General features: G+C 43.2%; 1 protein-coding gene across 6 annotated transcripts in view; it reads right to left on the minus strand.

Annotated features, from left to right (window-relative positions):
- Nucleotides 1-13,132, minus strand: part of LOC124721164 (single-stranded DNA-binding protein 3) — a 386,116-nt gene that overhangs the window by 227,948 nt on the left and 145,036 nt on the right. For all 6 annotated transcript variants that reach the window (XM_047245997.1, XM_047245995.1, XM_047245993.1 and 3 more), the window contains exon 4: nucleotides 4,185-4,269. In XM_047245997.1, the coding sequence (XP_047101953.1) occupies nucleotides 4,185-4,269 (85 nt within the window). The remainder of the gene's footprint in view (nucleotides 1-4,184; nucleotides 4,270-13,132) is intronic.

Below are 13,132 nucleotides of genomic sequence, written 5' to 3' on the forward strand. Positions count from 1 at the left end.
TTTCCTGTAGTAAAAACAAGAGCGTTTCGCGTGCTATTACCATTTTCAACATCCTGTCTTTCGCGAAACCAAATTTTCTGCGTTGACTGCTTTGAAGACCAAATATAAATTTCAGCTAAACATAGAAAAGAAGTCAGTGCGTCTATTTCTAATATTAAACCCTTCTTCGAAAAACATTACTCTGCAAGCCAGGGCCAAGGAAGTTATTATTAATTAAAAACTTTTTTTTAACTTGATACTGAATCGTAAATTATTGAACGCAGTTTGTAGTACTGCTACAGTCCCATTTATAAACGCATTATATCAGTGTAAACGTGAATTTTGGTTTTTGTTGTGTCAGAATATATTTTTTCTTTAGCTAGCGCACCCATTCATTGTTATCACGCCCCCAACCCACCCCTCCCCTAATCACCAAGGACCCCACCCTCCCCCACAGACAGAATCGCTGTTCTAGATTAGTAGCACTTACACGACGCCAACACATTTCGTTACATAGGACTTGCCTGTTGTGCGCAACTATAGGATATGATTGCGCAATCTGCAGTAAAGCAGGTCATTCCGTTATCACAGTCACAACGGAAAGATTAGTTACGCCGCGTGTTTCTGTAAGTCCGACGGCAAACATTTCGCAGCGAAGTACACAGTTCCTTGTCTCTCACCGAACGAGGTTCATATCTCCGCGCTATCAGTATGATTCAGGTTTTCCTTGATTTTATGTATCTCTCTAGGCGAACGCCGAGACATTTCATCCGATATGGTCAAGGTGGATTCTTTCCAGCACTTTTACCGCATATGAGTTAGTGCTGCAACTTATGTCCTTGGCGATGAAGACCAAGTTGAACGGTAATCGTCTGCCCGTCAGTTCGTCCACGTCTATAGGCCACTCGTTTTTCTAATTAATATTGGAAAAAAAAATAGGTCGAAGTGGGATACACAAATTTTTCCGTGGCTGTTAAAAACAATGTGTTATTGCGAGGTTAAGCTAAGTCCACCCCCCCCCCCCACACACACATATATACATACACACACAATTACAAAGCCTCCACCAGCTTGAACAGTCCCCTGCTGACATGCAGGGTCCATGGATTCATGAGCTTGTCTCCATACCCGTACATGTCCATCCGCTCGATACCAGTCGTCAACAGTCCAATGTCGGTGTTGACGGGCCCAGGCGAGGCTTAAAGTTGTGTCGTGAAGTCATCAATGGTACACGAGTGGGCCTTCGGGTCCGAAAGCCCATAACGATGATGTTTCGTTGAATGGTTCGCTTGCTGACAGTTGCTGATGGCTCAGGATTGAAATCTGCAGCAATTTGCGAAAGGTGTGCACTTCTGTCACGTTGAACGATTATCTTTAGTCGTCGTTGGTCCCGTTCTTGCAGGCTCTTTTTCCGGCCGCAGCGATGTCGGAGATTTGATGTTTTACCACATTCCTGATATTCACGTACTCTCTTGAACTGGTCATAAGGGAAAATAACTCACTTTATCGCTCGCGCGCCGACTGTAACAGCACGTTCAAACTCACTTAAATCTTGATAACCTGCCATTGTAGCAGCAGTAACCGATCTAACAACTGCGCCAGACACTTGTCTTATGTAGGCGTTGCCGACCGCAGCGCTGAGTTCTGTCTGTTTCCGTATCTCTGTATTTGAACACGCATGCCCATACCAATTTCTTTGGCGTTTCAGTGTAGATTATACTTACTAATCTGAGTGTGACCGCTCGTTGCCCTTTTCCCGGAGGTGGTCAAGGATCTGAGCTAAGTCAGAGTAGGGAAACATGATCTGGACAAATTTATCTCACACGCCTGTATTAGGGAGGTTAGGAACAGTTTTCTATGGGAAATGTCAAGAACTAAATGCAGAGAACACAAAAATACTCTGCTCTCCCCTCTATTACATCACTTGCAACAATCGCAAGGATAATACCCGGGAAGATGCGACATCTTTGAACTGGAGAGAAGCTCTTTCTATTCTTCCGGACGGACTCAATGAATAAAAATCAGCGGAAGCCAACGAAACGTTCTCCTGCCTCATACGTAACGATTGCATATATTGATTCAGTTCCAGGTCAGAAGGTACTGACGGACTGATTATCCTCAGATTATAAAAGTCCACTGAGTTGAATTTTTGGCTGGTCGCTCAAGCTCTGGTAGGATAAGGATGGTTTTGAGGAACCATGCCAGAATTTTCCTGAAATTATTTGAGAAAACCAGGGAAAATATAACCGGAGGGCATTTGAATCTAGCTTCTTTCGAATATGAGTAACGTGTCTTACATCACTGATCTTCGTCTTTCTGCTTAATCAGTTTCATTTCCGCCACTCAAACATTGGAGTCATTTACATTAAGTGTTTCGTTAACAGAAGTCCATCACTAATAATATCCTTGTTGCACTGAATTTTAGATTAAAAAGCTAGGTTCATTTCTCTCTCATTCTTTGGAGCACCGAATACTCATCTAAGGTAGAATACGTACAAGTATCGCATTTTAATTCGACATCATGCTTATTTTTAAGAATCTGTGCTTTGGAGTATCAGAAATGTGGAATTCACGCGCTGTTAAGCATGATGTTATTGATGCTTCAAGTAAGTGTGCACTACGGGAACAGTCACTATGTTTCAAATACTATTAAGCCATGTCACTACTGTCATTACGTCGCAGCTACATCGTCAGAATATATAGTGGCGTAAACAGATTTAAACCCAACAAATCACAGAACCCCTACGTTAAGCGATTTCATAAATAAGATCCGCTCGTCTGATACCCTGAAAAGCATCTTCCACAACATGTTTAAGTTTCAAAGCTGAGGCACATCGCACTTACGAATATCCCTGCGTATAAAAATTTATAGGAGAAGTATAAAGACTGATATAACTTGGCGGCAGGTTATATTCACTTTGAAGCCTATCGCATGTGGAGTGAGAGCAATTTTGTAATTACAACTCAAGTTATTTAACACATTCGGTCTCTCCCGAAAAACGTACCACGAGAGAAGCAACTACACTGGATTCCTTTGCATAATATTACGCATACAAGACGAAGGAACTTTCATGTTTACGTCATGTAGACGAAGATGTCTTAGGTAGCGAGTACACATTTGATTAGGAGAAGGACGTTTGCTTTAAATGACTTCAGGGAAGATCTAAAAACCTAAATCTGACCAGCCGGACTGATATTTGAACAGCCGTTCTCAAGAATGCGAGACCAGCGTGCTAACGTCTGCGCCACCTCACTGTACATGCGAGTGTGGTAACAAAATCCAGATTAGTACCGTGAAGAATAAACATTCGAAGAATAACATGGAACAAGTGATTAGGTGTGATTTTATTTCGGAAGACTGTAAAAATTATTCTAGTTTTGTGTCAAGAAAGTACGTGGTATCATTCACACGCTGACACGATATGTAAGACATTCAAAGACAATTAAAACCAAACATTTATTCTAACTGTTATTCTCTGCATTGCCAGGAAGCATCTGTTCCGAAGAAGCTTGCTAAAAATTGAAGCTACAGATAGGAAATATTAGTTTCAGAATAATAAAATCTAAAAACCCGACCAGAAAGTCGTGTGTGTTAAAAGTGCAGCTTCCGGGACGAATGTGGCAGGCGAATTAACGCTGAGGGTTGGTGTGCCAGCCAGCGTAGATGTTGTTGTTACGCGATTTCCCCACATCCAACTAGGTGAATATCAGCTGGTACCCTAGTCCCGCCTCAGTTGCAGGATTCGTAAACGATTTACAAAACTAACTTTCACTTTCACATGAATGACGCTACAGGCTGACACTTGGAGTATACACATTCCGTCCCGGAGGTAACGGTGTGGCGACAGGAAGGGCATCCGGCCATCCTTTACATGAATCATGCCAAATTCGTTAATAACCATACCGACCCTGCACCACTGCGGGGCTACGGTACAAGAAAAAGAAGATAATTACATCGAAAGCAAAATGAATGAGCGGTATTGAACATGGAGCACTAGAAGAACCTATTGCCGCTTTGAGCAGCAACTTCTTAACATACATACTTACAGAAATGAATGCCAGTTATTCTCATATTAGCCGAGCGGTCAGAGGCGTCTTGCCACGATTCGCGCGGCTCCCCAAGTCGGAGGTTCGAGTACTCCCGTTTGGTCCCATAGGAACTTACCACAAAAAAATTCTTATATTTACTACAAAAGAATACTTACATAGTCATGGAACGCCTTCGCTTCGCTGGAATGCTCGCAAGTATCCCTCCGTTCTGGCGCCGCACAATACAGATCCCAAAATACACTGTAACAAATAGAAACATTTCAGAATCATCATTCCATCCATCAGTATGAGTAGACCGAATTACTCTAAAATTTAGTTTTTATTATGAGGGAAGATGTCTGTAATAATTCTGTTGAAGATACCAACAGACCTCATGTAAACGAAATGGAATACGAGAGACAATGAACCCGTGCGGAAATATGAAATATATTCGATTCCCACTCCTGCCTACCTGGTAAAATACTGGTGCGAATGAGTGTCGAGATGGCTTTTTTTTTAAAATAAAAGTCACATGGAATTCATTCTCGTTCCTCTTTAGTCGGAGAAACTATCCAAATTTGCTTCGCGAGGCGTCGAATAGCAAAATCATGACCTACAAAACAGCAACAGATCTAAATTCCACTAGGTTTCTCGTAATATGCTTCCATCACACGAACGAGCGATGCATGACCAAGAACTCTTTAAAAGTTCAAATTGACAAAGTCCAAAATTCTCTGCCAGGAAAATCGAACTTTAAAGGCCTTCACGGGAAACAGAAGAAAATAAGACAACATACTCGTGAGGGAAATTAGAGAAACATAGCATGCGATCTCAACATACTGTTAATTGCTGAAATTGATTCGACATCATACACGAGATATATAAAATGAATGAAATCGTTCTTTGACTTCCACTATCTTAATAAGAAAACGTGTGGTCACAAAATACTGCTTCAGGCAAGCAGATATGAAGTTTATATTTAAATCAAACAACGGCACTATAACAGTATATCGTAGATTTACTTCTTCGTTACTTTGTTTGTAAACAACTGGTATTCCCGTGGAACCTAGTAAGTACATCCAAGTGTGACGGTGTCTTTCGTCCTAATTGTGAATTAAGAACAGCAAGAATGCGATAGATTAACTAATGAAGAACTGATTGTGAGTTTACAAATAAGTGAAGCACCAAAACCTGTCTGAAGCTACTTGTGTATGACATTTCTGGAGCCCAAAAACCTGATAAGTTGGAATCAACATGGGTTCCTTAAACAACGATTATGTGAAATCCAGCTCTGTTCGTCCACGAGACTCAGAAATGAATGAACAGAGACGCCTAGGCAGCTGCCGTGTCCCTTGACTTCCGGAAGGCATTCGATACAGTCCCGTACTGCCGCCTAATAAACAAAATACAGGCATGTGGAGTATCAGAACAACTGTGTTACTGGGCTGAAGAGTTTCTACCTGACAGAACACAGCTTGTTATTCTTAACGGCCACAAGTCTTCAGACGTAAAAGTTACTTCCGGCGCGTCCCAGTACAGTGTTATACGGCCATTACTTTTCACAATACGCCTTATGAATAAGATCGATAATGCTCTGAAATTATACGTATAATACTTAAGACATACCGTCCGATATTTAATTGATATTGGGTACAGCAGGTGGTGCCTTGCTTCTGAAGTTCCTTAATTCTGATAACAGTGTCTCTCAATGCGTTGCGTCACCCATCTCGTTGGCCAGCCTAGATAGTTTCCTTACAGTATTCCAACTGTCACCAAACCTCATCATGTCGTGTACCGCAGTTTCGAGTTAATATCGTGCAACAAAAGTAAACGCGAAATTTCTGACTAAAATAGTTGAGAAGTATTTAGTAAAACTTAAGTATCAATTGTAGTCGAGCAGTATTCATTTCGAGAAATATGGAAAGCATTGCACCTGAAACTATCTAAGGACTGAGTTCCTGCCCTGAACTCCTTTAATGGAAAGGATTTTAACGTTTCTCAATAGCGCAGTCCTTGTCACCTTGACAGATTCGTTATTTATGTGGCAGTAAGAATTATCTGGACGTGGCTAAGGAAGATTCATTTTCATGGGTACTCGCTACTACAGAAGAACTACTTTATAACGATACAGGAGTATAGCCGTATTATAGGCCTACGAATCATAAATGCCTTACTGTCTACACTACATGAACACACACTGTAAAATCTGCCTACTAATATAACAACACCTGATTAATTTTCAGGGGCACCTAATTTTCCTAATGCCGCTAGAACATCATTTTTTGCACACCTATCAACGTAACTAGCGAGCGACTTGGCGCAACTGTTATGATCTCTTATTTGGATGAAAATCCCCGTCCGCCAGTCCCTAGTTGCCCGTCCTACACAACTGCTCCGGAACCCTGAAGAGTTAATAGACGATTCACAAATTACAAAATTATGTATGTGACGTCTCTGTGTCACCTAGTTGTGTTAGGTTAAAGCATCGAACTGATACTCTACGGAAAAGCTATGCTCATATGAAAGAAACTCCTGGCTTATGCTAACAGTAACTTCCGGCAAGTGCATGCAGTGTGAATCGACGTGGAGCGCGAGAAACTGACTGTCGAGTGTCTAGTAGAACTAGTCTTCAGATTGTTGGCGAAGGTGGTACAGTGCAGTGGCCGCATAGCAGTGCGCTCAAAGATGATGTGATCGAGAGCCAAGACAAGAGGAGCTTGATATCGTGCGTACCATAGGTCTTCCTGTCTTTAAAAAGGCAGACTCTATTGTCACGTACCCTGACGTAAAATGATGTCGCGTTGTAGATGAAATTTAAGTGAAAAGAGGACAATGACTGAACGGTACAGCTGAGGTGAACCGAATCTTGGGTAAAAATATCTACCTGACAACCTCGAAGACTAGGAAGGGTAACAATGTCTGGAAAAGGAAGTCGGCAACAACTAAAACCTGTAATTTCCCTTCGCGTCTCCCGTTCTGAGCCGGCCGAAGTGGCCGTGCGGTTAAAGGCGCTGCAGTCTGGAACCGCAAGACCGCTACGGTCGCAGGTTCGAATCCTGCCTCGGGCACGGATGTTTGTGATGTCCTTAGGTTAGTTAGGTTTAAGTAGGTCTAAGTTCTAGGGGACTGATGACCTCAGCAGTTGAGTCCCATAGTGCTCAGAGCCATTTTTTTCTCCCGTTCTGATTTGTTATTTAGGTTTACATACGTATGTTCCTTCTTCGTAAAATGCCACACATGCCGGAAAGACATCTATGAATATGTAGATTAGGCAGTAACGTCATACTTTCAGACATACCAGAATTGTTACTTTCGCGCAGTCATGCCAGTCAACGCACATTATTGGTGGTTAATACGGAATACAAGCTGTGATACATCAAAAACAGAAAAACAGATGTAAGAAAATAATTTGTGATGATGGACGAGTTTCCATGTCCAGGAGCTTCGACAGACTTAGAATTATGCTAGGGCGGTTTCCACCTGCCATTTAACAGGAAGTCATTGATCAGAGTACACGCATAGTCCGCATGTTAGTTGGACGCTGTACGCAAGGTAGATATGGTCACATTCACGGATCCATCTTACAGATACAATGATACTGGTCACTCACTTATGACCACTTATTTAGACTGTAAACTGGGTGGGCCATGTCATCTCTGTTTGCAACGAAATGTCGCCCTCAACACCAGCTCATACCAGTGAGAATTGCTATGTAGCAGGTAGCCGGCATCCGAACGCGATATCTAAACGAAAGTATTTATCAGGAGTATTCTGAGTCGATATTGCAAATATCTGTCCTGTATCCAGAGCTCCTGTAGTTACATGTCGGTATCCAGGCGAGGTGCCGCGCGGAATGGCCGCGCGGTTTAAGCGCCATGTCACGGATTGCACGGCCCCTACCGCCGGAGGTTCGAGTCCTCCCTAGGGCATTGGTGTGTGTGTGTGTGTGTGTGTGTGTGTGTGTGTGTGTGTGTGTGTGTGTGTGTGTGTGTGTGTGTGTGTGTGTGTGTGTGTTGTTCTTAGTATAAGAAAGTTTAAGTAGTGCCTAAGTCTAGGGACCGATGACCTCCGTAGTTTGGTCCCTAAGGATTTCATACACATTTGCAAATTTGAACATCAAGACGAGGAAACGACAAACCGTCGGCTGTGAGAAATTTCACATCTTTAGATTTCATTTTAATAGCTCCGGCCGTGAAACCAACTTCTTTTTTCATTGATTACTTAAAGAAACTGATGTCTCTTCTTTCTTGCGCTGCAGGTAATTGCAGAGCCAGATATTAGTCGTTTCCCATGACCTGTGCACATTCCTCAACTAACATTTGAGTGACATACTCTGTACTGCTGGTAATACAGTCCAGTCCAGCATAAACAATGCCACTGGCGTCCTGACGACCTTTGACTTCTGGTCTCAATCCCATAGCATTAATGAAGTTACGGATTATTGAAGGACTCCTGGAATTTTCACTCGGTGTCATTCCCTTCATTACATGAACCAACAATACCACTCCATTCTCGGTAACAAAGCTAAGTGTTCACATGCAAATACCTATTAGGAAAAGAGGTTTTATGTGCCATATTGTAAAACACATAGTCTTAATTATATCTGTATGCAGGACGCCTGTGTACTGAGAAAAGGAACAAAAACAACAGATATCCTCACAGCTTAAGATCTTTAGCGATGATAATAAAAAGAAGAATGAAAATTAATTTTTAACATTCTAATCCGACGAGGCGATTGGAAGACGGAGGTCAAGCTCGGAGAAGAAGATGAGGTACGGCATCTGCCGTATCCTTTCGAAAGGAACCACCCCCGCATTCGCCTTAATCGAGTTTGGACAGTCAACGAACTCTTCTTTTTTTCCAACATAACTGCCTATAGGTCGTCGAACAGTACAAATATTTAGCGCAAAGTTTAATATCCAGATAAAAGAGCTATGCAATAACTTTAATGATGTCTGCGACTCTCACAGTCAGAAATGTTCAGGAACAGCAATATACTCACAACTCTAGGTACACTAGTTTACGATTATTACCAATGGCTACCTTACAAGGTATTACAAATTACTTCTTGACAGAAAACTGAAACCAGCAAGAGCGTACCCATTATCTGAGATAGGTGGCTGGGAGCAGCTCACAGTGTGTGACGAAATAGTTCTGAGATTTCTCCGACAGCTGCCTCAGGGGACATTTGTTCGAGAAAGTAGTGTTATATGGTTCAATTAATTTAAATCCGTAAGATGTACGATTCACCTGAAGACCGGAGTGGAAACTGAAACCAGCAATAGAAAAATTTAATTCAAAACTTCGGAACGTGGCATTCCTAAAAAAAATTTATTGCATCAACGAAGCTTTTTGAAAGGACTGGACCAGTGTAACATCTCCGATTAGTCAGTTTCTCTTTTAGACACACCTGGCTAGTTATTTGTGCAATACATTTTGAACAGTGAAACTATATTTAACGGTTACCGGTAATCGGACAAAGTTGTTAACACTAAGGTAAATAAGAAGCAGAGGCACAGTATAGAGCAAGGGGGGCTATCAAAAAGTTTCCTTTAGAAGGCTGTCTAGAGTCGTTATGCCAATCAAACAAAATTGCCGTAAACATTCAGCCAATCATCCCACCGACGCACCAGGTTGGTAAAATACGGTGCCCTGCTGCGTGAAGTAGTCCATATCTGCCTGCTACACATCCTCGTCCGACAGGAATCGTCGACCCTTCAAGGCATTTTTTAAGAGACCGTAGGCTTGTAAACCGCATGGGGAGAGACATCAGGACTATAGAGCGGGTGCTGGAGTGTCTCCCACTTGAGTTGACGTAACTTTTGCCTTGCGACATTTGCCATATGGGGACGTCCGTTATCATGAAGCACAAGCACCCCTTGCTGCATCATTCCACAGCGGTGGTTTTCGACATATATGCTGCCCCACACACATTCTTCGTTCCCCGACGAGTGTCTACCTGTGGTTCTCCTTTTGCAACCAAGAAATGAATAACAGCACATTAGTCCTGTCTACACTCATTCTGTAATAATGTCGCCGTAGTTCACGTTTCAAATGTGTATGAATTCCGAAGGGACCCAACTGCGGAGGTAATCGATCCCTAGACTTACACAATACTTACACTAACTTAAACTAAGTTAGGCTAAGAACAGCAATACACACGCATGCCCGAGGGAGGACTTGAACCTCCGGCGGGAGGGGTCGTGCAATCCGTGACATGGCGCCTCAAACCACGCCGCCACTCCGCGCAGCTTCACGTTTCCGTGCTTACCACATGCACAACGGAAAGACACGACTGCTACACTAATCCCTTGCCTACATGTAGGTCCTTATATACCCACACTAGAGTCGCGCTACGTTGCATATTCGCTGCAGCATCGCTCTGAAACGGAAAATGTTTGAACGTTCCTTACAAATCGACTCTCATCCCCATTTTCTAGAAACGATTCACTTGAGTTTCGAATTCGCGCGTGAAACTGTCCTCGCCGCATTCGATGACTGTGCACTCGAGCCATGAACAACAGTCGTGATGCCTTGTTTATAATTCAGTGCGAACACGCGACCGCAAGAAACTAATCTGGAAGAAAAAAAAATCGCAACACACAGGAGGAGTTGTACTACAAACTGAAGTTGGTAGGCATGTTTCTACATATGAAAGACGTCCGTCCGCAGCTCGTGGTCGTGCGGTAGCGTTCTCGCTCCCCACGCCCGGGTTCCCGGGTTCGATTCCCGGCGGGGTCAGGGATTTTCTCTGCCTCGTGATGACTGGGTGTTGTGTGCTGTCCTTAGGTTAGTTAGGTTTAAGTAGTTCTAAGTTCTAGGGGACTGATGACCATAGATGTTAAGTCCCATAGTGCTCAGAGCCATTTGAACCAACCAAAGACGTCTATTCAAACTTCGCGCCAGTCGCTTAAGAGTGGCGTCAGTAGCGCCAATTTGAGGATGCTAATCAGGTTTGCTTTAAATACATGTAACGGTCGGGAGGGATAGTTACCGTCGAAATTGGACGTGGTGAGTAAGAACACCTTTAAGGCGACAAAGACGTCATTATCAACACCTCCTTGGCAGGAATGTAGCCGCTCCATGACTGCTGGCAGCAGGAGAATGTACGGTCTCAAGAAGACGACCACGTGGCACTACCGGGAGGAATGACCGTCGTGTTCACCGTGGGGCTCTGGCGAATCGTACTGCATCTGCAGCAGCAATCTAAGCAACAATTGGTACCACAGTGACAACGAACTGTTACAAATCTTTTACTTCGAGGACAGGTCCCGGCCAGACGCCCTGTGGAGTGCATTCCACTGATTCCAAACCACCGCCAATTTGCGACATCAGTGGTGTCAAGTGAGAGCTCCTCGAGGGCAGGGTGGAGGTCTGTTGAGTTTTCTGATGAAAGCTGGTTCTGCCTCAATGCCAGTGATGGCCGTGTATTGGTTAGGAATTTGGGGGCCTGCAACCAACTTGTCTGCGCGCTAGACACACTATACCTACACATGGAGTTATGGTCTGGGGTACGATTTCGTATGACAGTAGGAACACTCTCGTGGTTATCCCACGCACCCTGGCTGCAAACTTGTACGTCAATCTGGTGATCCCACCTCTTGTGCTGCCATCTATGAACAGCATTCCGGGGAGGAGAGTTTCCAACAGGATAACGCTCGTCGACATACCGCTGTTGTAACCTAACATGCTCTACAGTGAGTCGACATGTTGCCTTGGCCTGCTCGATCACCGAATCTCTCTCCAATCGAGCACATATGGGACATCATCGGACAGCTCCAGCTTCATCCACAACTAGCATTAACCGTGCTTGTAGTGACTGACGAAGTGCAGCAGGCATGGAACTTGATCCCACAAACTGATATCTGCCACCTGTACAACATAATGCCTGTGCTTTTGCATGCTTGCATTCAACCGCCCAGTGGTTACACCAGTTATTAATGTACCAGCATTTCACATTTGCAATGGTTATCTTCAGTTTACGTTAACCTGTGATCTTACAATGTCAATGACGTAAATAAGTTACCTAGATAAATGTAGTCCCGAAATTTCATTAGTCTACATTGATGATTATTTGATATTGCAATTTTTTCCGTCAGTGTATTACACCATTTAATGCACTATCAGTGTTTATTAGCAGAAACTGAATTTCACCTGCACGTTCATGAACTTACAAGGACACACTAATGCCATTACATTCTGTAGATAACAATTTCAGCGTCTGTTCGAAGTTTTCTTTTCTCCTGTTCCCTACTGTTTATCCTGTCCTGCACAGGGTTCGCTTTTCAGGATTTAGCAAATCTTATTCATAATTTATCTTTGTGACCGAATGCTCTCCCTGACGCCACAGCTGTCAATGGACGTCTGTCTGAATAGCATGAATTTGTTCTGTGTGGTATCGTATTTTAACTATTTGTGTACAATGTTATCAGAGGCGGAAACGGGGGCACAGCCCAACATTTGCCTACACGGGCTTAGGAAACCGCCTAAAAATCAGACTTAAGCTGGCCTGTGTACCAGCCCACGGTCACTTACCCGCCACGCGTTTTCGATTCGGGTCTGGTTCACCTCCCTGTCTCGAAAACTGGAGCGCTACGCGTTACCTTGTACGAACAGATCAGTTTCTGCGCAACACATATGAAACAAAAGAAGTAATCGTACGAGCTTTGAGTAAGAATGAAAATGTGCATTACGAAGCCACATCATTAAGATTGCGCTATTTTCTTTAACACTGACTGCCTTTCCCGTAACCCTTGCCGTTTCCGTTGCAACATAATGACCGATCGAGCCCTCAATATAAGTGATTTAGCATTTAAAGGCAGGAGAAAATGTTACACCTTCAAATCACGGAATCGGCTGTCTACCGAAATTTTCGCGCCCCGTCAGTTGATGGGACTGGCAATTAAGGCGTTAAATGTGTCGACATCTATACCTCGTAAGGACTGTAAATTTCTACATGGCCAAAAAAATTTTTGTCGCGCACCCAAACTATATGATTTCATTTCTATGAATGACGATATACTTATTTACTGCTATGCATACTACTACGTTGTAGATACTTTTGCAAGTAAGGATTGATCTCTGATGTCAGATTCAGTTTTGATCAACAAAACAGGAAATGAAG

Source organism: Schistocerca piceifrons, chromosome X (genome assembly GCF_021461385.2).
Source record: "Schistocerca piceifrons isolate TAMUIC-IGC-003096 chromosome X, iqSchPice1.1, whole genome shotgun sequence".
Classification (NCBI taxonomy): Eukaryota; Metazoa; Arthropoda; class Insecta; order Orthoptera; family Acrididae; genus Schistocerca; species Schistocerca piceifrons.